The 27,661-nt window shown below is 36.8% G+C and overlaps 1 protein-coding gene across 1 annotated transcript; it reads left to right on the forward strand.

Moving 5' to 3' along the window:
- Window positions 1-27,250, forward strand: LOC104119631 (uncharacterized). Its single transcript, XM_009631185.4, has 42 exons — window positions 1-269; window positions 1,773-1,848; window positions 2,746-2,826; window positions 2,942-3,022; window positions 3,776-3,852; window positions 3,967-4,021; window positions 4,134-4,182; window positions 4,254-4,391; window positions 5,081-5,162; window positions 5,842-5,920; window positions 6,011-6,060; window positions 6,154-6,348; window positions 7,124-7,199; window positions 7,678-7,758; window positions 7,824-7,904; window positions 8,653-8,729; window positions 8,851-8,905; window positions 9,019-9,067; window positions 9,261-9,398; window positions 11,639-11,720; window positions 11,812-11,890; window positions 13,863-13,909; window positions 14,127-14,338; window positions 15,481-15,568; window positions 15,707-15,826; window positions 15,913-16,031; window positions 16,111-16,183; window positions 16,279-16,398; window positions 21,585-21,653; window positions 21,745-21,915; window positions 22,004-22,051; window positions 22,132-22,273; window positions 22,397-22,494; window positions 23,090-23,234; window positions 23,314-23,399; window positions 23,474-23,584; window positions 24,096-24,170; window positions 24,850-24,915; window positions 25,045-25,233; window positions 25,339-25,449; window positions 25,984-26,064; window positions 26,737-27,250. The coding sequence occupies exons 1-42, from the start codon at window positions 168-170 to the stop codon at window positions 26,917-26,919; spliced, it is 4,137 nt and encodes a 1,378-aa protein (XP_009629480.1). The 5' UTR covers window positions 1-167; the 3' UTR covers window positions 26,920-27,250.
- The last annotated feature ends 411 nt before the right edge of the window (window positions 27,251-27,661 follow it).

Consider the following 27,661-nt stretch of genomic DNA (forward strand, 5'->3'; position numbering starts at 1 on the left):
AATAAAGATGCCATCAACTTGGACACTTTCTTTATACAAGTATACCAACCCAAACGCATTCCACGCAAAAAAACTCTATATTTTTTTAGGTGTTACACAAGTAATTACTTAATTACTCGCAAAAACATCATAGGTTTCGCAGTTTACTCTGTTTCTCTGCTTCAGTAATGGCTACGCATAGTGTAATTGGGTTCGTCGGCTTGGACGACATCAGCTTGGAATTAGCTACTTCTCTTCTTCGTTCTGGTTGTTCTGTCCAGGCATTCGAGGTTTGTTTCCTTTGGTAATCATTATGATTCGTTTTAATTCTTCTTGATCATGTTGTCACGTTTCTTGATCATGTTTAATTCTGATTTTTTTTTTAAAGGGTTTTCTTCTGATTCCACTTTTTTGATTTGGATATTTCTAGTACTGAGGGTTGGATAAAGTATATTGGACTTTTTTGACTTAGGGAGAAATTGTAATAATACGTGATGATCTACAAGAACTGGTATGAGTAAAAAAGAAAAGAAAAGTTGAGAAATCCAAGTAAATGTATTTCATCAAGATCATTACCGAATATTCAGACAATGATTTATCAATATCTTGAATTAAAATTTAAGAATTTTAAATACAGTATTTAGTTTAACGGTTTGAATGATTTAATTTTTTTTTTTTAATCTTTTGCTGGGGTGGGGAGGGAGGAGGAGGATGCATGTTCATTATGCAGTGCCTTCAGGTTTCTAATAGCAAGTTCCAGTTGGTGGTTTTTTTTATGTTGTCACATATATATTTCTCCTAGTTATGACACTAAGGATAAATTTGAGTTATTCTCCCCCTGCAATTTTGACTGTGCTTACTGTTTGTGACTATGTGGACTGCCTCTGCAGCCATTAGCCTGTAATATATGATATATAAGAGAGAAGCATTCTTGCAAAAGAAGCAGATTTTGAACAATGTAGTTTAGGAAACATATCAAACAGAGTTAAAGTGGATATTTCAACTTTGAGAATTTATAAAATTTTAATATTAAATTTAGCAGTAACTCAACTGTCAGACAAGAAAAGACTATGTTTCCTGCTTACATTATGTAGACATTACAAGTACATTGCATAAGATTGTCTTATTCAGTTTGTCTTTCAATTTGATATGCTCCGCCTTTCTCTTCCATTCAGGGAGAAATGGTTGCTCAAAAAATGTTTGAAATTATTTAGTTTTACGTTTGAGTTGTTAAATACTTACTGCATTTCTGTGCTTCATCTATTGTTTTGGTCTAGAGAGAAAACTAACCAAAGATTTTTGACCCAAGGAAGCCCCCCATTATTTTAATGTAATCTCAGAAAGAAATAGCTAGTTCTGATATAAGAAAAAATGTTTTAAGAAAAGCATTTTCAGTTTTCAATACCTGATAGTGGCCGGTGTAAGTAAAGAATTGCTTTGAATTCTTCTCCACTTACTATCAGTTTGTTTGAAAATTGGTTTACTTCCCTGCCAGAACTGTAGATAATTTGTTTTGTCACAGAATTATAGAATGTCAAGATGTTAAATTTTCTTTCTACTTATAAAAAAGGACATGAAACTTTTTTTCTTTGATCTCTAAAGCTGGGGCTAGGATGATTTCGTAGTGTCTCTTCATCATGTGACATATAAAGTATCTATAATCATCCTGAAGGAAAATGGAATCTTCTACTGAATTCTCAAAGCTACACTCATCTACTTCTTTTTCTACTGAATTCTGCTTAAGATTGGTAATCTCCTTTATGATCTGTGGTTTTGATATGTTGTATCAACAGGCAGGCAGTCCTTTGGTTGATAAGTTCTCAAAGCTAGGTGGTAAAGTATGTAATAACTCTATTGAGGCGGGGAAAGGTCAGATCTGAATTCACATTTTCTTTAGGTTTCCTATCCCCAGCTTTCTATTTCAGATTTTTGTTTTAATGTTTGGTTAAATTGTAGTTTCCAGTTGAAACTACGTCCAGAGCATTGATAAGTTCCTGAAAACTTGGTTTAGACCAAAGTTTTTCTTATGTGTGATCTGTTCTTGTTTTGCGCCCTCCTCTTGTTTTTGTTCTTCCTGCTTTAATTTTCTTCCCAACAGTTTAAACTGCCATCACCATCATGTACTTAACTCTTGTCTTTCTCTGACCTAATATATCGATTTATTTCTTCTGTGAACCTCGAATTTAAATTGATTTTCCTTCATAAGTCAAATTTATGTTAAGATACTCAAAACTTACCAGAAATGCGGATTTTCCTGCTGGTCCTGTCCTTACAAATTGTCAGCTTTTGTCTTTCTATACGGAGTCTGCCACTTTTCTTGTCTGTTTTGTCTTCATATAGCTGGTCTTTCTTTCCCTTTTTCTTATCGAAAGATCTTCTTTGGCGCGCTATTGCTATAACACCATGTTTTAGAAGAAAGCAAAGAAGAATGCTGATATAAGGGAACCTTGAAAGTTAGATATTTCTATTAGTAGCATCCCAAAAAAATTTCAACCAATATAATCTCGTATTTTTCCTCTCATGATATCTAAAGACCTAATAAAGGTGATGTCGCCTAGGTTCTCCTTCTGTCTAATAATTCTTTTAAAAATGAATGGCTTGAGGTCATCATTTAAACAAGCTGCAGTCCCCAGTAAGTATGATGGAGAGAAGCAACAGTCTTTATAGCTTATCTTTCTTGACATTGTATGGTGAAAGTTCTGTACAGTTTCTCCTGGCATCTTGCTGCGTACTGAAATACTTCTGTTATTACTTCTCCTTTTTCAGGTGTAGCTGCACTGGTCATATTGCTGTCTCATGCTGACCAAATAAATGATTTAATTCTGGGTGACAAGGGTGTTTTAAAAGGTAAATGTCTATGTGCAGAGTATATATCCCAGATTGCTCTCCAATCAGTTTGATGAAGGTGCAATGTCTTTGCCTTTTCTTTCGTTCCTATTTATGTTTTTTTCTTGCTTTACAGGATTAAGCAAAGACACGGTCATCATTTTCCATTCAAATGTGTTACCTTCACAGATTCAGAAGCTGGAGTTGACTCTAAGAGGCAACATCTTGATCTGCCTAATTTTCATACTTCATTGCAGTATTTAGTTAGATGGAAGCGATAAATGTTTCATTTTTGCGGCCCCTTTTTATTGTGTCTCTTGTAGTCTATGCAGAATCTTTCTGACTTCTTGCTATATACTGCTTTTATGGTTTGCTCTCTATTGTTCTTGTTCCAATTGAGCTTGACTTGCATTTTACTGCACGTAGTCTTAATAGATTTGATGATTCGTTAGACATATGAGATAGAACAAAGTAGGACCTCGAGATGAATATATCTGTGATAAGACATATCAAACTAAAGAAGATATTTTTGTTGTATGTAACTCTATATCTGTGATAAGACATATCAAACTAAAGAAGATATTTTTGTTGTATGTAACTCTATAAGATGAACTAGCATTAGTGATAAGAATTCGATGTAGATATGATTGCCCACTAGTGCATAAGCTATGATTTGCAGGGCATTATGATTCGTGATTTCTCATGTTTACTCTTTGTGGGTGAAGTGTCAAGGTGAACTGGGCACATGCCTATGATTGTTTATGCATGTGACATCTTATGTTTAGTTGAAATGAATTATTTGTTTTGTGAGGTTACATCTATTACATATTTCAAAGTGAAAACTGAGTTATACATCTTCGCGGCGATGATAAAATAGAGGAAGATAGAAATATAGGGATTGTGTAACTGTCAGTAAAAAATCAACAGACTTCTGCTAATCGTGAAACTATTTTTCTTTTGACTAATGTAGATTGTTATGGAACAAACGTCGTTGTTGATATATATGTTTCAAGGGCAGTATCTGAGGATCTAAATGATAAAACTATGGTAAGACAAAAATCCTGTGATTTCCACTTCAGAGAAGTTCATTAGAATTTATCTTGTACTTTTATCCTTTGCTGATGCCTGGAATTCTTGTTCTTTCTTTTCAATGATGGTTAGATTATTTCCTCTGGAAGTTCAGAGTCCATTGCTAGAGCACAGCCCATTCTTTCTGGTGCAGTATATTTGTCTTGCTAGTCTGTAATTTTTATGCTTTTTATAACATGAGAGAATTAGTTACTCTCATGTTTCTTTGCTTTACTGAGTCATCTTTTTTCTGTGGACAGCTATGTGCGCAAAGCTATACACCTTTGAGGGCGAACTTGGTGCCGGAAGGTACATTATGTCTATCTCTCTTGTCTACAAACTTTTGGCAATCTATTTATCTGTTACAAATATTCTTGCAGCAAAGCTAAAATGGTGATTGAGCTCCTTGAAGGAATTCATTCTGTTGCTTCGGTGGAGGCCATCTGTCTTGGTGCTCAAGCTGGGATTCATCCATGGATACTTTATGACATAATATCCAATGCTGCTGGAAATTCTTGGTGACTGCATTTGCGTTATCATTTTCATTTTTCTCCCATTTGATAGATAAGCACCTCAAGGCTTTTCTGAAGGCGTTTTATGTAATATCTTAAATTAGATAGTTTACTATTCCAACAACAACAACAACAAACCCAGTAGTTTCCAAAAAGAATATAACAATAGCATACCACTGTTGTCTCTCAATCTTATACTCAGTTGCTAAAGTCTATCTTGCACTTGTTCACTTAGTTTCCAGGTACTATCGCTGCAGGAAAATGTCATGGAAAAAAGGACTTTAAGGGATAGTTAGTTAATACGTCTTAATGTCTTAACTTTTTTGTTCAAGTTCAAAACTACTGCTGCATGCTCATGCTCGATTCTGTTTTTAAGTTTATAAATGATTACAGTTGGGAGTTTGATTAATTGTTGTCAACTCGAGCAGTTCAGTTTGGCATCTTACACTAAAAGCTTGATGAGTAGGTGTACGCATGGTCATGTCATTGGGGTCTGTTTATGTTTTCAAGGAGTCACGAGAAGTTAATTGTTTTTGAAAGATTTATTGTTCGTCATTTGTAAAAGTTTTGATATTTTAGTTATAATTGACTCGGCTCTGATACTATGCCCTTTCTTTCTCATGTCCTCAGTTGACTTTACATAACTATTTACACATGCTGTCATGCACTGATTTTCCTAATATTCATATTTGCAGGGTTTTCAAGAATTCTCTTCCCCAGCTTTTGAGGGGCAACCAAACCAAACATCTCTTTCTCAACATTTTCATTCAAAATTTGGTAAGATTCTTGCCATAGTTCTTTTCTTTTGAGAGATAACATTACCCTTCAGATTCTGCTGTAAGATGAAATGCTCTTTCTTATCCGAGGTCAATAATATCTTTATGGTTTATAGTAGGTTACAGCAGATGATGCGATCTTCAGAAGGAAAAACCTTGAGCCTTAAATGCACATTCTTTCAGAAAGGCACTTCTCAGTGTTGCTTTACCATTAATAGTTTCCCTTAATTATTTACTATCTCTGAGATTGGCTCATTTTGGGCTGGTCTGAAGTTCAAGACTAGAAGCTTGAAAAAAGATTTCTATATATATTTGGTAACAATTGCTTAAAATGATACTTTGGAATGTGAAAACGCAACATGGTTAGTTAAAAGGATGTCACATCTAGTTTGAAATAATATGAAGTGATAATTGTTCATATTAGTTTGAAGAGTTGGAAGGGAGAAAAAGTTTCCAATAAAGGATAGGTCAAACTTTTTAAAACCTGCCAAAAAGAAAATAACATATAATTTAATGGGTCAAAGGGAATAACTTGAAATATTCTGCTTGACTTTTCTCTTTTCATGGTGTAGCCACTGTATAGTGTATACAGCTTGAAAATTCTTACTAAGTCTGTATCGTGGTCTCTTTGACTGCTGCAGAGTTCCTGTTTCCTGATTCTTTTTTTTGGTGCACTTCAGGGTAACGTACTGGACATGGCGAAAGCACATAAATTCCCCGTTCCACTCTTAACGGTTGCTTATCAGCAACTTATAGCAGGCATAGTACACATTCCTTCATTTTTTAGTTTCGTGGAGGACAATAGTATCATTCAGATGTGATCTCAGTTGCTTTGCATTTTATTTACAGGATCGTCACATCCCCAAGCACAGAGCGATGATGATTCTACATTGCTCAAGGTCAGGTTTGAGTGCATGGGTCAATTTTTAAGGTTTTCCCACTCTAATGTAGCATGAGCTTTTTTTCTCTGCTGCTAACAGGGTGTTCTACAGGTTTGGGAAAGTTTACTTGGGGTAAATATAGCTGATGCAGTCATTTCTAAAAGTTACAACCCTGAGGAACTGGCCAGTCAAATTACTTCTCAATCTGATACCGTGAAGCGAATTGGTTTCATTGGCCTTGGTGCTATGGGATTTGGCATGGCAACTCAACTGCTGAAATCAAATTTCTGCGTCCTTGGTTTTGATGTAATGCCTTGCATCTTTTATGTTTGGTGCTGGACTAGTTCCATGTCAAAATATAATTTTGGAGTAGATATCCTACCTAATTCAATGAATAGTTTTTTCTTTCCACCAACTTTCATAGGAAAATAATACATTTTCCATTTAAAAGAGATTTTGAATGTTCTGGAGAGTGAATCTTTTTACATACACACTACTCAGTCCAAAGCTGATTTTCAGGTAGTGCATCAGAACAACTGTAGATTTCAGTTTGGGGTAAAATGTATAAACCTATACAATATCTGCAGATAAAGCAATGTCAAAGTTTAGGATAATGGCTTTCGAGGAACATCTTTTTTCCCTTTGAAAAGCTAACTTTGATGTTCTTGCCCTTCCTGTCCACTGTTACGTCCACAGAGACACTTGGAATGATAAAACTTTAAGTATTGGTGGAACAAAACTTTCAATATTGTACAATATCTAAGATTTTGTCTGCGCTGGTGGCTGTTTGTCTCTGATTCTTCACAAGAATTCCCACAAGAAAATGGAAGCTAAAAATGACTTTACAAGACAGATTTTTGTTGACCTAATGAAAATATTGGTTTCCTTCATTTTTTTCACTGGGACATTTTGTGCATTTGCCATAATGATAAGCATCTTCACTTACAAAACATCTTGAAGTGTATCCACTTGCTTACGTGTTGTGTATTGTCCTCTATTTGCTGACTTCAGAAGTTTGTTGTGATTTATTTAAAGCTAATAATTAAGTGAAAGTGATGGTCCTTTTCTTATGAAATTGTAGGTTTATCCACCATCACTATCTCGATTTGCAGATGCAGGTGGCTTGACTGGAAGTACTCCTGCAGAAGTATCTCAAGGTAAATTAAGATGCTTTTTGAAACGTGCGGCATGCATAACAAACTGCAAGAATCTTCAGGTCTGGTTTTATCTGAAAATCTTGTCTGTTTGGGAAAGAACTTTAAGTTCTAGTTTTTGTATATTTTCTTAATCTTATTGAAGAGGAGGTTGTATGAGTACTGCCTGGACGAGACTAAGCAAGAACAAGGTTGACTAGCAATCTTGTAAAATCCAAGGCCACCCCGTCTCCCTGGGGTCAAGAAAATGAGAAGGGAGTTGGTTAGCGTAACTCAGATAATGCTTTGTTTTCTGCTCAACAAGTCCAGCGTAAAAAGTAGTTTACCAACAAGATCATCTGTCTCTAATATGTGATTGAAAGTTGCTGCTTTACTTTTTGACGAGTAGTATGCCTTGCAAAAGTTTGATGCTATGGGTTATATGCTACTTGCTGTTTACTGATCACCTTAAGTGTTTGTTTTGCCGCCTTAATTGTTTCAGATGTAGATGTACTCGTAGTAATGGTCACAAATGAACTACAAGCTGAGAGTGTTCTTTATGGTGATCAAGGCGCTGTGTCAGGTAAATGCTACGCTCTCACTTCTGCATCTATGGACAGGACTAACCATCTTTCTTTTTGTTTATAGCCCTTCCATCTGGAGCATCTATTATCCTCTCATCAACAGTTTCTCCATCATTTGTTAGCCAGCTCGAGAAACGCTTGCAGAGTAAGTTTTTCCTTTCAAACTCCACAAGTTTGCTTTTCATTTCTGTAATACATTTCCTGGCATTTGCTAGTTCATTCTTTTTGAGGTCCATCTATTCCTAAGTATACTAGTTCAAGGAGTTTATATACGACTCAGAAAAACAGCTACATTCAAGCCAAAGTGACTTTTGTTATGCGTGTGCACCCACACCCACATTTTTTTATTTTTAAGTATAATTTTAGGGATAATATCCTTCCGATAATATGACACTATTTTTTATTTAGAGTAGACTGCAGTACGAGTCCTATCGATTGGATGTACATCCACTTTCCACATGTGACTGCCAATTTCAAGAGAACTAAGTTTAATTTAATGATCCGTTGATGCTTCACGTGCAATCTCTCGCAACATTTGTTGTGTGCGTGCGCCTGCGACCACTTGTTTTTTATTTTTAAGTTTAATTTTGGGGATGGTATCTTTTCATATAATATGATACCGTTTTTACTTAAGAGTAGATTGCAGTGTGAGGCCTATCACTTGGATTCCACATGTAACTGCCAATTTCAAGAGAACTAAGTTTAATTTAACAATCTGTTGATGCTTCAGTTGCACTCTCTCATCAGCTGTAATCCAAGATTATGAAAGCTTCAGTTTTCTCCAATTTTATGATAATTACGGCCTTTTCTTTTATTTCGAGCCTAATCCTCATATCCTTCACATATTAGCATTCCTGTCACTCACAGATGCTTCTCCTTTATCATTAACATAGGTGACTTGAAGAAATTGAAGTTAGTTGATGCTCCTGTTTCTGGTGGGGTTAAAAGGGCTGCTAACGGAACCCTTACGGTGCGCATATGGAATTTACCTTTCAAAGCTCCGCTTTGGTCATTATTATAAATATTTCAAAAGCATTTATATTTCGCTGAACTTGTCTGGTAACTTACTGAAGCTATAACATCAATGCTAGATAATGGCATCAGGTACAGATGAAGCTCTCAAGCACACCGGTTCAGTTCTTTCTGGTAAGAAGTGGAATCTTTATCTGCTATTACAAATATTTTAGAGTTTTGACTATGAGATTTTCCTTTCAAATGTTTCCATTAAGGTACTGATCCTTGTGTGCTTCACTAAACAGCATTGAGTGAGAAGCTTTATGTTATAAAAGGAAGTTGTGGAGCTGCCAGGTAATTTTAATCTGAGTACCATCTTTCTTGGCATCACTGTATCACTTGATTTCATTGTAGTTAGCTCATTTGAGCATGCAAATACTTCTCCAATCATTTTTCACCTTATCAATGAATTTGTTGCTTCTTCAATGAGTTTATTCTGGAACTAATCCATCAGTTGTTGATTTCATATGTATGCCGGATCCAACAGTGTTGTAAAGATGGTCAATCAACTTCTTGCTGGAGTTCATATAGCATCAGCTGCTGAGGCAATGGCATTTGGTGCTCGATTGGGTCTTAATACACGACTATTGTTTGATGTCATTGCAAATAGTGGGGGAACATCTTGGTAGGTAACCCTATAAATAGAGAGATCGGGTATCGGGACTCCGTTTTTTTTTTCTTTTTTTCCCATAGTTGTCCTTATGCCTGTGAGTATCATCTTGAGAAGCTCACTCATGGTTGATTTTTATCCAACCATGAAAAACTTTTATTCTTCAAGGAATCATCTCAGCATCTTGTGCATGTGTTGTTGTTTGGTTCTTTGCATGGGTAGAAATAGTTGTTGATTTGTACTTACCACCTCATCTAAAAGTTTAAATTAGTTAAAAAGATACTTCATTTAATTATATCTTTAACAGATGTGAGACTCAAATCAAGACTTTGCTTGTTCTATACTCTGTTGAAATATGTGCATCATGTCATCTAAATATACATTGTTAGAGTGGACACTTGTATTTGTGTAATTATTTTTTCATCAATAATTGATGGCCAAATAGGTGTACGACCCCTTAAACTTGGCTCCAGTTTCCATTTTGATACTTTAACTTAGCGTTTTTCCTATTGAACACTTTAATATTATATAAAATGATCTATTGAACACTTTACCCATAACCAGTAAAAACAATAAGGTGCGTGTAATTCACACATGAATGACTTAGCAAAAATGACAAATAAGAGGGAGACACGTGGCATTTGGGCCCAAATAGTCAAAAAGAAGTTTTGAAAACAAAAAAGATTTATTCTAAACACCCCCTCCCACCGTCATCTTCTTCCCAACCACCCCCTTTCTTTTTTCATTCCATGGAATCCCACCGGCCTAAGTGCATCATTGTCCAGCACCCCAGCAAGCGTTGGGGGTAGCTTTCGGATATCAGCTTCATGGGCCTCTTGAGCCTTTGATTATTTACTACTTCAGTGAAGCTTAGATCTGTTAAAAATGAGGTGTCATCTGATATTCACTGCCTACCTGAAATAGGTTATTTTGACCAGAGGGACGGGAATATTATACTGGGCTCAACTGTGTTCAAACTTTTCTGCCCGCAGCTGAAATCAGTAATTCTTAGGCAGTATTAGGGAGATTAGTTGCTGAAATTATGTATACGTGATGAAGAAGTTTAATTGGATTCATCGTTGGATGTTGCATCGGAAGTTGAATCCACAGAAGGTGTGTACTAAAAGGCCAAGTAGATCTAAGCTTCATGGGCCTCTTGTTACCTTCTTGAAGTATTTACACGCATTCTTTGATGCAAAATTCTGTCCATACCTTTCGCTGATATAGGATTGAATGTCTTTGGCGGCTTCATCTGAAATGTGCAACCCATCTGTTCTGGTCTTCCATCGTTGTGGTATCGGAGATTCGTTCGTGTTTTGTCTATTATTGATTTCGTGGTTGGTGTGTAAATGTTAAAACCTTGATAAAATTTATTCCGGCAATAAAATTTATTAATTCCGGCGATCTCCATTAATTCCGGCAATAAAATTTATTGCCGTTCTTCTTCTGCTTTTAAAAAAGTCAATTTTGATTTAAACAAAAAAAAAAAAAAAAATTATTATCTCAAACCCATTAAATTCACGCGCGTAAGAGGGGGTGAAATACAGCTCTCTTGCCATGTCAGCTTTTGTGTTTAATAGGCATACATTGATTTAGGTTGAAGTGTTCAATAGGTAATGAGTTTAGTTAAGGTGTCAAAATGGAAACTGGAGCCAAGTTTAAGGGGCCGTACACCTATTTGGCCATAATTGATTGATTGATGCCTTCAACAATAGTTTTTTCAGAGATGCTAGGAAATATTTCACCACTTTTATCTTATTGTAACCTATTTTACCAGTAAAGTTGGACTTTTTTAAAAAGAAAATTGTGAATATGCATATCTTGAGTATCTCTTATTTTTTTTCCCGAGGGAGGTTGGTGTCTCCTGTGCTTGAATGGTGATAGAGTTTACAGATATATTGGGTTGTCCCATGGTGTTGGGCAGTAAATCATATTGTTTAATTCATCTGCGAGTGGAAATGGGGCAATGCTAGAAAGATTAACCTCAGCTTTATTTGCTTTAATACCAGCAGACTTGCTTAACTTATATGGTGTCTTCTAATTCTCAAAAATGAGGTTCTGAGCTCCTGTAATGTTCTAGTTCAAACATGATGTGCCAATGTTGGGTGCTCTAAAAATGTTAACTGATGCCTGAGAAATTTCTGGTTTGCCTCCTGCTTTACACTTCTTTCTAGAAATTTTTCTTTAATCTGTGACATGAGATTTGTGTAATTGTGTGGACAGTAGAATTTATTTGATTTTGTGTTTTGCTGCAGGATGTTTGAGAATCGCGGGCCACACATGATAGAAAATAATTATACACCGTTGTCTGCACTTGATATCTTCATGAAGGATCTGGTGAGACTGATAAGCATTGAATATATTCATATTGCAGCTGCATTAACATTGGTTTTTTATTTCCTTATGGCTATTTGTATGGTTTTAACAGGGCATTGTTTCTCGCGAAGGCTCATCACGCAGAGTACCGCTTCATATTGCAAACATTGCACACCAATTATTCCTGTCAGGTGCGGTTAAGAGATTTTTTCCTTTCTATTTTAACTGTATGCATCATGTACTGCACTACATTTCATTTTCATCCCCTAATCGTCTCAATCATATTCAATCTTAGTACCAATTATCCATATCTGGTAAGCTCTGAAAGAAAGTGATATAGATAGATTTAGTTTTTTTTTCCAACATGGTTGTATTTGGTGATTGAAGTGGCTTTCACGAATTCCAAATGCTGTTTCATTGATGGCAGCAATATAGGCAAAGAGTTTTGTTTTACCTGAAAGTATTACAACAATAAGATATTGGTACTGTCTAGGATTGCTTATTATTATTGTCGCTAGGGGTGTACAAATGAAACCGACAAACTGCACCAACCTGATAATCCGAGTCAAACCGAGAAAAAAAACCCGACTATGGTTTGGTGTTGGAAAAAAAAAACCTGACCATATTTGGTTTGGTTTGGTTCAAACCAACCCGACATTATATGTATAAAAGTTTTAAATATATTCAATACATAAAAATATTTATTGTAGTGTAGTTTATAAATATTTTTTAAGCTTTTTCATAGTTTTACCTTTTAACGTATTATTTCAAGTTTGGGCTTATAATTTTTGGATGCTCCAATAAGTTTTATAGTCCATAAATGTTAGTAATTCAAATAAATCCTAAACCAAAATCAAATCAATACTAATGCTAATAAAAGACATTCAATTCAATTGTACTATGAATGAAAATAGTGTTGGATATCTATTTTTTAGTTTTTCCATGGTTTAAATAAAATGTATAACTTATTTTTCTTTTACTGGTTAGTCATGTAAATAATAGTAGTACTTATTAGTCGTAATTTTAAATTATGTTTGTTTTCATTATGGCTTATTAATAATATTTATTTTATGCGATTTTATTATCTTTATTGTTGAATATTTTAGTACAATGCCATGACTCATCTCATATTTATGTTATTTTATTGAAAATCACCTTATATAGTTCTATCTTACTAGGATTAAAGAAATATTTGGAGCACAAATTTTACGTTTTGTGCTATGAAGACTTTATGAAAAAAAAAACCCGAAAACCCGAAAAATCCGAGAAAAGCTGAGATTAAAAAACCCGAGTTTTATTAGTTTGGTTTGGTATTTAGATTTAATAACCCGATACAATTGGTTTGGTTTGGTAATTAGAAAATCCGAACCAACCCGACCTATGTACACTCCTAATTGTCGCTATAACATTTGGTTTCTCTGTTGAGTCAGTCTTCCGGAAAGAAGAAAATTCTTGATGCATGGAGATTATTGTCATATGGTAGAACCTTAATAATTTATGGTCAAAAGGCTGCGAGTTTACTGGTGCTAATTAAAAAGAAGAAAACATTAAGTGCAATAAAGCTGGGTTTCTCATTATTTGCCTTATGGTCTTATGGACATTCCATTTCAGCTCACTTTCTTCAGCATTTTGTTCTCCAAATATCTTTGAACATCATCCCTGAATAGCATGCTAAACTAGTTCAGGGTGGGCCCTGTTGAAAAGATCTTTGTGTCGCTTTTTTTTTTTGGTGAAAAATTGGACGAAATAAACATTCTCCCAGTCATATTTTCCTTTAGCTTTTCAATGTCATGATATTGAGGGGCCCAATGCTTGTAGTATATGAACATGAACTAGAAAATGTGGTCAAACAGCTGAATAGGTGGTCTCCTTATGCCAGCCAATATTAATCCTGGATTCCAATAAAGCATTTAAATAGAGTTCAATGGCTTAGATTTTGTCTGTTCTGTGCCATCTCAGCCATAGGTTTAACCAGATGAAGTTTTGGACCTTTGACTCATCATAAACCCATTTTTAACCAACACAAATTACTCCTTTTTCTAATTTACCTATGTTTGACTTAATAGAGCTTGAGCATGTAGTTGCACTGCTGTACTGCAGAAACACTCTTCTTTCATGTTTTGTAATCTGTATTCATACTTTTTATAATGTCTCATGGATTAGGTTCTGCTGCTGGATGGGGCAGATTGGATGATGCTGCTGTAGTGAAGGTACAAACAGCTGTATATTTAATAAGAGACTTCATGTTAATTAGGTTTGAATTTGTGAAATATGCTCAAATAATCATTCAGTTTATTGGGTAGACAATTTTGATTTTCTCTGTTAAATATACTGCAGCATGAAAAGTTATTTGATGGGGCATAAACTGTTGGACAGGAAAATGGTTCAGCTAATTGTTACCATCTACTCTTTCTCAAACGTATGCAGGTCTATGAGACACTAAGTGGAGTCAAAGTTGAAGGCAAACTTCCTGTTCTCAGTAAAGAATCTGTATTTCAGTCCCTTCCTCCTGAGTGGCCAGTGGATCCCATCAGTGAAATTCGTACACTAACAGAGAATAGTTTGAAGACTTTAATTGTTCTAGATGATGATCCAACTGGGACTCAAACTGTTCATGATATTGAGGTCCTGACGGAATGGTAAGTTCCATCTATAAAATTTGATAAGTTTTTTAGTACATTTAAAAAACAATTCTCTCCAGATTCATAAGACAGTTCAAAATGGTACAGTGTGGGAACTCATGATGCTTACATGTTGAAAAGATGTACAGGGCAGGGGTTGGTGCCTTTTCTAGTTGCGCTTAACTGGTCTACTGAGTTATATGCTGCTTGATAGGAACAAGCAGAACATAAATTGCGGCAGTGTGCTAGTGAGTAGTGACCGAGTCAATGAAGTGGGTTAAGATCTATTGCAAATGGGGAAAAAAGAGATTACAGCCTTGGTTTCTTTTGCATCATTCTATAACTGAAGCAATTTAGCCACATGAAAATCCTGTATATCATAGATTCAATAGGAACTGTGAGGTGAAGTTCAAGCATGCCTTCATTCAATTATTAGAAACTTGAAGGATGTTATGTTACTTGGGGCAGTAGAAAGATTTGTGGCTCAAACTTGAGGGATGAATATGATAAAAAAAACTTAAAAGTAAGAGCCAAGGGGTTGGAAACTGAGCTCTGCTTGGAAGGGCTGAAGATCTCTCTGACGAATGAAAAGAGGGAAAAGATAAGTAAAGAAATGAATAAATATATTTCATTTAGAAAGGAGAAATTAACATCCTGCTCATGTCTGATAATATGGAGCTAGTCCTAGATATGAAGATTGAGTTTCAGAGTGTACTGTCTTCTTCTTTCCTTCCTTGTTTATTACAGGTATGACAGACCAAACCAATGAAAAGTAGAATCCAGCTGTTTGTGAAACTAGATTATTGAATCGTTAACCTTAATAATAATTGAACCAGGTGCAGATTACCCAGTTCCTATATCCTTCATTCTATTATCCATAAACCCAACAAAGAGATGAAATTTTTCTCGTTTAATAAACTGAATCACAAATATAGAAGGACGACAAGAATAAAATTACCCTACCTTGTTAGCTTAAATTCTCGTCATTCTCTCTTCTACATCTTGCTTCATCAGTCATCATTCTCTCTTCTCTATCTTGCTTCATCAGCGATCTTGGTAAAAAGGGTCCTCTTTCACTGTGATGAAACTTTGGTATTCAAACCTTATAGAGATGAAAACTTCTAAATTATTATCAGTGATGAACTTGTTTATTTTTTCAGGAGTGTTGAGTCACTCGTTGAAGAGTTCAAAAAGAGGCCAAAATGCTTTTTCATTTTAACCAATTCCCGAGCATTGACTTCTGAGAAGGTAAAAGAGTTATGTTGGAAAAGAATTTAACTGTACATCGAACTCCCTCAAAGAATTTTTCTATAAATTCTAACACATGTTGACAAAATAACTTGTTTTATTGATTATGAGATCATTCACTGAAACTTCTTAGTGCAGGCTAGTGCATTGATAGCAGATATCTGCAGGAACATCGATGCTGCTGCCAAGTCAGTGGAGAAAGCAGACTATACGGTCGTTCTGAGGGGTGATTCAACCTTACGAGGCCATTTCCCTGAGGTAAGGATATAGACCAGCCTACATAAATTAAGTTTTTTAATTGTCCTTTCTTGACACACTTTACAACATATCTTTATGCAACCTAGGAAGCAGATGCAGCTGTTTCAGTGCTGGGTGAGATGGATGCATGGATTATCTTGCCCTTTTTCCTCCAAGGAGGCCGTTATACCATTGGAGATATACATTATGTTGCAGATTCTGATAGGTATTCTCTTCTAATTTGTCACATATTAGCTGTTTGGACTTGCCGGTCATCACTAATTATGTTTCCTTCTTATCTATAGGCTTGTTCCAGCAGGTGAAACTGAATTTGCTAAAGATGCTGCTTTTGGATACAAATCTTCCAACCTCCGTGAGGTCAAGCCTTGTCTTTTTCTGAGTAAAACACATTATATTCTGTTTCACCACTAAATTGATTTAGTTGTTATTCTATATTTTAATTTGATATTTAGTGGGTAGAAGAAAAAACAAAGGGCCGGGTACCTGCTAGCGGCGTTTCATCTATCTCCATCCAGCTTTTAAGAAAAGGTGGACCAGATGCTGTTTGTGAACACCTCTGCAATTTGCGGAAGGTACATAAGCCTCATCGCCACTAAACTCTGTGGTTACCTAATTGTTTTTTTCCCCTTCATTTTACGCTAATTCATTAGCATCCATCTGCCTTTATCTGACTGTGTATGCCCCTAACACACCTAGCTTATACTTAGAAGCTATTTCCTCCTTTGGCTGTATACTATTCTTTAATATTACAGCTCTTAACATTATTTTGGAGGTTGCTAGAGAATAGACTTTGTTAAGTAGTTAGTCATATATAGTGTCCCACATAGGGAAGTAGATATCTATTATTATTTAATCACTGTATATAAATAGGGCGTTGTACAACACTTTAGATAATTAATAATATTTTCTCCCGTGCATTCTCACATGGTATCAAAGCCACTCCGCGTGCAACCTTGAACGGTGGTGGGGCAAACATCAGCGAGGACGCTGACTCCTTAAGGGGGGTGTATGTGATACCCTAAGCGAATCCCACATCGACAAAAAACACGGAGAGATGTTGGGCATATAAGTAAACATGCCTTAGACCCTAGTGACGCGTTTTAAAGTCGTACGGGCCTAGGCCCAAAGCGAACAATATCACTAGTGGGATGGACTGTTACATATGGTATCACAACAACTAGTGAGAAATCCCCGATGTGCAGTTAACCAGCGAGTCCGGGACAGTCACCGTGCCTTTTTCCGGTGACTTTCAGGCTGTTTTTTTTAATGAAATCCCTTCTTCGGTGACCAAACCCCAGAAAACCACACTGGCAGATTCTCGTCCACGCGCTCTCACGCGCCTCCAGAGCTTCTGACGCCGGCGGCGCGTCATACAGTGTTCCGACCATTATTTGGATAAGTTTCTTCAGGACGGCCTTATCTTCTAGTAATTCCGACCATGCCCATACTGTTTTCTTTTTATTCCGAGCACTTTTAGATTTCTCCGGTGACTACAGTAATTTTCCGGCGTGAACAGTGAGTTCCGGCGAGAACAGTAATTCCCAGAAAATTTATGCTTTTTCCAGCATAATATTTTAATGGCATTCGTATCAGAAGCCTTTAACTCGCAATCTGTTGGATCCAATGCATTGAATCAAATCCAATACTTCAGTACAAAGCATGTAAACATACATCTTCAGGGATAGCTTCCGTTGTTCAAACAGATAGTAGTGTGACTTGTGTCTCCCAATCTTCAACCTCTGAGTCTTGGGTCATTGATTCAGATGCATCTGATCATAATTCTAGTAACAGATTTTTTTTCACTACTATTTCATGTTCTCAATCTCTCCAACAGTCACAATGGCCAACGGGTCTCAAACCATGGCAACTGGAATAGGTCAAGCAAGTCCACTTCCTTCCTTACCTTTAGATTCAGTTCTTTATGTTCCCGGTAGTCGCTTTAATCTCATAGCCATTAGTCGCTTAGCCAAATCACTTAAATGCTCTGTTTTATTTCTTGATGACCTTGTTTTTATACAGGAACGCACTACAAGGAGGATCATTGGTATCGGGCGTGAATCAGATGGACTTTATTACCTTATCCTTGCAATATCACATGGAACTCACATATTGTCTTCCTTCAACAATTTATCCTGTTACCGATTCACCAGATTTATTATATAAACGGTTGGGACATCCCAGTTTGTCAAAACTTCAAAAAATGGTACCTGGTTTACCTCACTTGTCCACTTTAGAGTGTGAGTAATGTCAGCTCGGTAAGCATAGCCGCTCTCATTTCCCTCGGCGTCTTGATAATCAAGTAGAGTCACCTTTTACATTAGTCCATTCAGATATTTGGGGTCCTAGTCGGGTCAGTTCTACCTTGGGATTCCGCTACTTTGTAAGTTTCATTGATGATTATTCCAGGTGCACATGGATATTTTTGATGAAAAATTGATCTGAGTTGTTTTCTATTTTCCAAACCTTTCAGGCTGAAATTCAAAATAAATTTGGGGTTTCTATCCGCACATTTCGTAGTGATAATTCCCTAGAGTATTTGTCTTCCCCATTTCAGCAGTTTATGAACTCTCATGGGATTATTCATCAAACATCTTGTCCGTACACATCTCAACAAAATGGGGTAGCTGAAAGAAACAATAGACATCTTCTTGAAACTGCTCGTACCCTACTCATACAATCTCATGTTCTGTTGCGTTTTTGGGGGATGCAATTCTTACATCTTGTTATCTTATTAATCGTATGCCATCTTCAACTATCCAGAATGAAGTTCCATTCTTTGTCCTGTTTCCCCACTTAACTTTGTTTTCTCTTCCACCCCGTGTCTTTGGAAGCACGTGTTTTGTTCATAACCTTACTCCAGGAAAAGATTAGTTAGCTTCTCGTGCTCTTAAGCTTCTGGGTTACTCGAGAACGCAAAAGGGGTATCGATGCTATTCCCCTGACCTCCAGCGGTACCTTATGTCCGTTGATGTTACCTTTTTGAATCCCAATCATACTTCACAGGTCCAGGTAATCACTTAGATATTTCTGAGGTGCTACTAGTTTTATCTTTTGGAGATTCAGTCACTATCTCCCATTCATCTTCCTCTACAACTCCAGCTCCACCACCTACAACTCCAGATGCAAATCCACCACCTATTTTTCCAGTTCTACCACCTAGTCCAGTTCAACCTTCTGCAGCTCCACCACTCTTGACTTATCATCGTCGTCCATGTCCAGCATCAGGCCCAGGTGATTCACGTCCTGCATCAGATTCTGCACCTAGTGCGGACCTGTCTCCTCTTAGTCAACCAATTGCATTCCGCAAAGGTGTACGATCCACACTTAATCCTAATCCCCATTATTTCGGTTTAAGTTATCATCGTCTGTCATCACCTCATTATGCTTTTATATCATCTTTGTCCAATGTTTCTATCCATAAGTCTATAGGTGAGGCACTATCTCATCCAGGATGGCGACAGGCTATGATTGATGAGATGTCTGCTTTACATGCGAGTGACACGGAGCTTGTTCCTCTTCCTTCAGGTAAGTCTACCGTTGGTTGTCGTTGGGTTTATGCAGTCAAAGTCGGCCCGGATGGCCAGGTTGATCGGCTTAAGGCTCGTCTTGTTGCAAAAGGATACACTCAGATTTTTGGGCTTGATTATAGTGACACTTTCTCTCCTGTGGCTAAAGTAGCATATGTTCGTCTCTTTTTGTCCATGGTTGTTGTACGTCATTGGCCTCTTTATCAGTTAGACATTAAAAATGCTTTTCTCTACGATGAACTTGAGGAAGAAGTTTATATTGAGCAACCACCTGTTTTTGTTGCTCAGGGGGAGTCTAGTGGTCTTGTATGCGGATTGCGCATGTCACTATATGGTTTGAAACAGTCCCCTCGAGCTTGGTTTGGTAAGTTCTAACATAGTTATTCAGGAGTTCGGCATGACTCGTAGTGAAGCTGATCACTCTGTGTTTTATCGGCATTCTGCTCCGAATCTATGTATTTATCTGGTGGTTTATGTTGATGATATTGTTATTACTGGCAATGATCATGATAGTATTACTAATCTGAAGTAGCATCTCTTTCAGCACTTCCAGACTAAGGATCTGGGCAGATTGAAGTATTTTCTAGGTATTGAGGTCGCTCAGTCTAGCTCAGGTATTGTTATTTCACAGCGGAAGTATGCCTTAGACATTCTTGAGAAGACTGGAATGATGGGCTGCAGATCTGTTGACACTCCCATGGATCCGAATGCTAAGCTTCTACCTGGACAGAGGGAGCCTCTTAGAGATCCTACGAGATATAGGAGGTTGGTTGGCTAATTGAATTACCTCACGGTGACTAGACCTGACATTTCTTTTCCGGTGAGTGTTGTAAGTCAGTTTATGGATTCTCCCTAGGATGCAGTTGTTTGCATTCTTCGGTATATAAAGTCAGCTCCAGACAAAGGATTACTATTCGAGGATCGAGGCCACGAGCAGATTGTTGGGTACACAGATGCTGCATGGGCAGGATCACCTTCTGATAGACGCTCTACGTCTGGATATTGTGTTCTAGTAGGAGGTAATTTGGTCTCTTGGAAGAGCAAGAAACAGAAAGTCGTTGCTCGATCTAGCGCCGAAGCCGAATATCGGGCCATGGCTATGGCAACGTGTGAGCTAGTTTGGGTCAAGCAGTTGCTCAATGAGTTGAAGTTCGGAGAAATCAGCAAGATGGAATTGGTGTGTGATAATCAAGCTGCTCTTCATATTGCATCAAATCCGGTGTTCCATGAGAGGACTAAACACATTGAGATCGACTCTCACTTTGTCAGAGAAAAGATACTCTCAGGAGATATTGTTACAAAGTTTGTGAAGTCGAATGATCAGCTAACAGATATTTTCACTAAGTCTTTTACTGGTTCTCGTATTAGTTACATCTGTAACAAGCTCGGTACATATGATTTATATGCACCGGCTTGAGGGGGAGTGTTAAGTAGTTAGTCATGTATAGTGTCCCACATCGCGAAGTAGATACCTATTATTATGTAATCACTCTATATAAATAGGGCGTTGTACAACACTTTAGATAATTAATAATATTTTCTCCCGTGCATTCTCACAGACTTTTTGTTAGAAGTTTACTTTTCGCGTGTTTTGTTTGGAGGAGTGATATTCTACATCTGAAGATTTACATGGTATTTTGGTTCACACACATGAGAAAATACAGCCAAGACCTTGCTCAGTTTTGTGGAAATATGCAAATAGTGATCATCATTTTTTCCCCTCTTCCATATAATTACTCTGGCGTGCACAGAGTCTAATAGTAGAAGTTTGTTGATAGGTTCCAATGTATAGTGAAACCTTTTTTTTCACTGTATTGATGCAGCAAGAAATCCCTTTGATAATTGGGAACATATAGAGGAAGGGAAACAGATTTTCTTGATAGTATAGAATATGAAAAGAAGTATCAGTAACAAAAAGGTGAGTGGAAAGATGAATTATAGAAATGAGGTCACAGGAGAGTAAATAAGACAAATCCAAGTTCCACAGTTTAGGATCTATACTTCAACTTGCTTGACAACCCTAAATCTCCAGCAGTAGAAATCCAAACAAGTCAAGGTCACTCTATAGAGTTCACGTAGATTACTCTGAAGGATTTTATTTGGGTTCATACTATGTGCAACGAACTGCATTGTGCATTGGGAAGCTTCATGTCTGCTTGATTTTTTGCTTCCTTGACGAAATCTTGACCTTAGTTCTATGGTGCTCCTGACTGCATTTCCTCTATAAACAGGGTTCAACATGTATAGTCAATGCAGCTAGTGAAAGAGACATGGCTGTATTTGCCGCTGGAATGATACAGGTTTTGTAGCATTCTTGTTACAGTTGATATTATCTTTTTGTCATGTCCAGTAGATGTAAATTGTTTTTTTATTTCTTTGCCCTAAATGCAGGCAGAATTAAAAGGAAAGCACTTCTTATGCCGTACTGCTGCCAGTTTCGTTTCTGCTCGAGTTGGAATCGTCCAAAAATCTCCAATTTTGCCAAATGATATTGGAATAAACAGAGAAAGAAATGGTGGACTTATTGTCGTGGGATCATACGTTCCAAAAACAACAAAGCAGGTCAAAATTTAACAAGAGATATTTTTATTAGTAATTGTCTATATTTATTGGCCTTTCCTTCACACTACTTTTATAAAATTCACTGCAGGTTGAAGAGCTAAAACTGCAATATGGTCATGTTTTGAAGACTATAGAGGTAATTCTGAATACTGTATACAATATGCTTTTGCTGAAAATATGTGGCAGCGTTTTAATTTTTTGTTTCTTGAAAACTAGATTTCTGTGAATAAAGTTGCGATGGAGTCATCAGAAACAAGGGAGGAAGAAATCAATCGAGCAGCTGAACTGGCAGACGTATACCTTAGAAATAATAAGGACACTCTTATAATGACCAGTAGAGAGCTAATCACAGGCAAAAGTGAGTTTTCTTATTATCGATGATGAATACTAATTCCTTGCCCTGATTTTGTTTGCCTTCTCTTTTGTATGCTTCTAATATGTTGTACTTAGAAAAAGTAAATTTTTCCTTTACAATACCCAGCTCCTTCCGAGAGTTTAGAGATCAATTTCAAGGTAAGCTCAGCACTGGTGGAGATAGTTAGGCGGATAACCACGAGGCCTCGTTATATTCTTGCAAAGGTATTTCTCTCGTCCATTGTATGCTTGTATCACTTTCTTCGATTATGCATGGTAATGGAAGGGCCATTTCTCACGTTCTTTACTTTTGTTAGTTTGTTCTTTCCCACACTTAGATTTTCTGTTGGGAGGTGTCACATTAAGGGAGAGAGTTTGAGGGATTTGTCAGTCAAATTGACTGGTTATTGGTATATTTATGTCAAAATCCGAGTTTAGGGTTCTACAATTGTAATGATAATACTGCCCTTATTGTTAAGTCTAAAGGCATGTGTACACTGGCCTAATTCAAATATAGGGCTGGGGTTCATGCTCCTCCATCTCCAGTATGGAACTCTTTTTAAGATTTGAATTTTTTTTAAAGGAACTATGCCCATATGTGATCAGGATTTTTTTTCCTCTTTGTCCTAGATGCACTTGCTTAAGGGGAATCCATACTGCTTTTGTTGAACCCTTTTACTCGACAGCATGTGTTTAGGCTTCAGAACAGCTCTATGTTGCTTCGTTATCTTGACATATTCTCTGAACATGTTTGGAGAACATTTATATAAACGTAAAATGTTGTAGTTTTTTACTAATAGAGTGAGTTCTTCTTTCATAGGGAGGAATTACCTCATCAGATCTTGCCACAAAAGCTTTAGAGGCAAGACGTGCCAAAATAGTGGGACAAGCTCTTGCAGGTATTCCATTGTGGCAGCTTGGTCCTGAGAGCAGACATCCAGAAGTTCCATATATTGTCTTCCCAGGTAATTATGGCGGTTTCTTTTTGCTGTTGAATGCCTCTACCTTGGATCCCTAATATTTAGCTGTCAATGTGACCATCAGGTAATGTTGGTGACAGTAAAGCTCTGGCAGATGTTGTGAAAAGCTGGGCTTATCCAGGCAGATTATCAACTAAGGAACTGCTTCTGGTGAGATGACTTTGCTTTAATGATTTTCCCGTTTCCTTTTACATCTGGCATTAAACTCTCTGTTCCGGCAATAGGAGGCTGAGAGGGGAAGATATGCTGTTGGTGCTTTTAACGTCTACAATTTGGAAGGAGTTGAGGCAGTAGTTGCTGCCGCAGAGGAGGAAAATAGTCCTGCTATCTTACAGGTTTAAATCATTACTAGCCCTGACAAGTTCACTTTGGAAAAGATTAAAGATTACATATTTACTAATTCTGAATACACTTTTGCATGTACTAAAGAATGATAACATTTTTCTTAAATTTATATTAATGTTAAATACCAGAGAACATGGCATACAGTGTGTTTCCTCTGATTCTTATTTTCTTATTACTGGCCTGTTTTATTATTTCACTTTAGAAAACATGATTTCATAGTATCTAACTTTCTTATATTAAAAAAATAAGAAACATGAAATGTGACATTAGACATTCTTTTTGTGGTTCCTTCCATTGAGGGCTCAATCTTAATTTACTCACTTTGTCTAGGTTAGTACTTTCTTTGAGTTTTTCACTTTCCCATTTCTTTTTCCATCTTCGTTTATGCAATCGTGAGTGCTTAATATGTTGATTGGGGAAACAAGTGAAGGTATGCCTATTTGAACTTAATGACTTGTTCATGTGCTACAATAAAGATTTTTTGCTTCTTTTGTTCTCCAGATCCATCCTAGTGCGTTAAAGGAAGGAGGAGTGCCACTCGTTGCATGTTGCATATCAGCTGCAGAACAAGCATCTGTAAGTGATATTTAAGATACTGAGTTAATTTTAACAACCTTAAAATAAAGAATAAAAGATGGATAAAAATTAAACTAGATTTAACCGTGCATACAGCTGTTCCTACTGGACAAGAAACATGGATTTGCACTACAATGACAAAATGAAACTGTTCTCTGCCTGCATAATTTTCATGACCAAGTGAGGAATCAATATCAGCAGCGATGAATTAAAGGATAATAGAGCTAACATGTTCCTTTGCTAATTATATGGTATCTGAAATCTTTCGATAGGATAGAACAGCATATAAAGGAAAAAAAAAATATATTACTTAGAGACTATTGAGTTGCTCAAGTATTTTTTGCCATAACTTGCAAAGACTTTTGAAGCGGTAAAACATCAAGTGACCATTATATTATAGATTGGGTCAGTGTCTGTCTGTGATCAAAAGGGGTTTTCCTCTCTTAATGTGCATTCTGTTGGATTAACAATTTCAGTGTTTGAAATCTTGAGCTCAGATGTAGGCTTTTAGTAATTACTTTCTATTAGGTCATATCCAAAGTATCATAAGTATGTTAAAACAGGTCTCTTTGGATGGACGAAGATTTAACTTGGAAGATCTGAGTAGTGATCATTGTGCCTCTATGGTTTCTTTATCTTGCTTCTCCTTCGAGAGCATTAACCGTATGCATTATGACAGGTTGCTATAACAGTTCACTTTGACCATGGAAATTCCAAGCAAGAGCTGTTGGAAGTTCTTGAGATGGTTAGTTTTATTTGCTACTAGTGAGGCATATTTATTATGCTCTCCGCTTTAATTAAACTTTTTGCCTGACCAAATGAGCTCAAAGTAATCTTATGTCAGTGTGCTAACTCGTAAACTCAACCACTGCAGGGATTTGACTCACTCATGGTAGATGGGTCACACCTTCCTTTCAAGGATAATATTTCCTATACGAAGTACATTTCTTCATTGGCACACTCAAAAAAGATGTTGGTAGAAGCTGAATTGGGAAGATTGTCAGGTACTGAAGATGATTTGACTGTAGAAGATTATGAAGCAAAGCTGACTGATATTAATCAGGTCCTCTCTCTCTCACACTCTCTTTCTCCCCCCCCCCCCCCCCCCGCCCCTGGTTAAAGTTAGTTCTTTTCTCCAATTTCAAACTTGATTTTATATGATTTTCAGGCAGACGAATTCATTGATACGACAGGCATAGATGCTTTGGCAGTGTGCATTGGGAATGTTCATGGAAAATATCCTGCAAGCGGTCCAAATATTAGGCTTGATTTGCTGAAGGTCTAATTCCTATTCTCTCTCCCTCTTTTCATTTCCTTTCAATCTTCTTAAGCAGGTTAGCTGACCGGGGAAATTTGAGAATATGCCATCATTAAAGAACACACGAGGGAGGAAAATATTTGGTTAAGAACGCTTCATCTATCCGACTTCTGCTATTTCTATTATAAAATGATCACTTGCGTAGTTATGCAGGGCGCTAAACATTTCTGTGACCTATGTTTTTACTTAACAAAAACAGATTAGCAGCAACATTTCGAACTTATAGTGCATTGAAATTGATTTATAAAACTGTTCTGCTCCTGATACATGCTCTGAAGAAAATCAACCTTTTCTTTTTCCTTTATGGTGCATATTTAGTTTTGCCTGTCGAATCCAAATCACTCTCAGTGATTACTTTTTGATCATGTTTCAGTTGGAAACGAATATTAACAAAAATAACAGATAAGTTCTTTGTGAAATAGCGTCTATTGAAAGATTGTTTTGAATCGGTATTTATGTGCCGAGTAAAGCTAACTCCCCTGTTTTTGGGTCCAGGGCCTCTATGGCTTGTGTTCAAAGAAAGGAGTTCATCTTGTTCTTCACGGAGCTTCTGGGCTGTCAAAGGAAATAATAGAGGTATACGAGATTCTAATAATTTTGTACTGATTTATTTTTAATTGTATAGATAAAGGGCAAGGGGGAAGTCGAACAGGCTGAGTACAAATAAAAGGATGGAACTGGAATTCCTTAGATGGTGAGGCCACTTGAATTTAAAAGGGGTGATGGTGGATATCTCTTGGTGTTGAAGTTCTTATCATAAGTGTCAAGAGGCGGATCCACGATTTGAGCTTTATGAGCTCGGGGTGCCACTGGTCCCACTTACCATTTGAGTTATTGGGCTCGAAATTTAATATCTGTACCTGATTTATTAGATTTCTTAGCACATGTACGGGGTCTTAGCCAAAGCTACTGAGTTCGGCTGAATCCATAGCTTATACTATGCATCTGCCCCTGATTAATGTTTTAACAAGTTAAGTCTAAGGTGGTAATCCAGGGTTGGGGATAGTCCTTACATGATTTGAGACGGCTCAGAGCAATGCAAGAATACAACTACCCCTTAAACCATAGTTGGGATCCGTATATTGATCCTCAAATATTCATTCTCCATCAATGCTCTTTCATTTCAACACTTGAGATATCATTTTGGTAGACTAGCTACTAGTGAAAAAAATGTTATTTTTAGTGCTAGAATTGGATGATAGGCAATCTGAGATTAATGTTTCAGTTTACTCTCACTGTAATGCACAGGAATGTATAAAGCTAGGTGTCAGAAAGTTCAACGTTAATACTGAAGTGCGCAAGGCTTATATGGATGCATTGAGTAGCCCGAAAAAGGATCTCATTCATGTCATGGCTTCTGCAAAAGAAGCCATGAAAACAGTGGTTGCTGAAAAGATGCGTCTGTTTGGCTCAGCTGGGAAATCTTGTTAACATTCTTTGCCCCCACCCTAAACTAAGGTAAAACTCCTTATTAAGCGGGCTAGTTGCCAAAAATGCAGGCTGTCTATCGTTATCACAAATTGAATATCCTGTTGACGGGCTTGCCAATCTTAGCCCGTACGTATAATAAAGGTGCAAGTTGTAACACCACCTGCCTACTCAAACTAGTGGCGGTTGCAGGTTTGTGAAGTAATAATCATTCTTTCGTTTTCCCTTATCATTATGGTTTAAATTTGCTTGCGTCTTTGGTGTTTATGATACATTCAATGTAAATGACACTAATAATCTTGTAATAAAAAGACGATAATATTCTTCATGTTCACCATCGTATCTGATTTTAGTCTACTTTCCTACTGAATTAAAAAGTCCCTAGGAAACTTCTCCAAGGAAGCTTTATCAATGTTCCTGCTTTATTTTCTTTCTTTTTTGTTTTGGTTGGCTTTTTGCATTTTGCTCCCCAAACGTTTGTCTTATTTTGCAATTTACATCCTATTTTTGTTATTTATACCAACTTTACATTGAAATATAGATTATTTCTTGCAAGAGACAAAATTTTAACTTCTAACTCAAGGTTCTCTCACGTGGTTGTACGAGGGTAACTTGGAACACAATAAAGAAACGACTGTATTTATCGAACCCCTGACCTTGCGCATTCTTTCTTAAAAATAAAAAAGTATGATAAATCCACTTGATAATGCTGTGTCTTAAATATTAATTTTTGAAAAAATGTTTA

This window comes from Nicotiana tomentosiformis, chromosome 3 (assembly GCF_000390325.3).
Source record: "Nicotiana tomentosiformis chromosome 3, ASM39032v3, whole genome shotgun sequence".
In the NCBI taxonomy this organism is placed as follows: domain Eukaryota; kingdom Viridiplantae; phylum Streptophyta; class Magnoliopsida; order Solanales; family Solanaceae; genus Nicotiana; species Nicotiana tomentosiformis.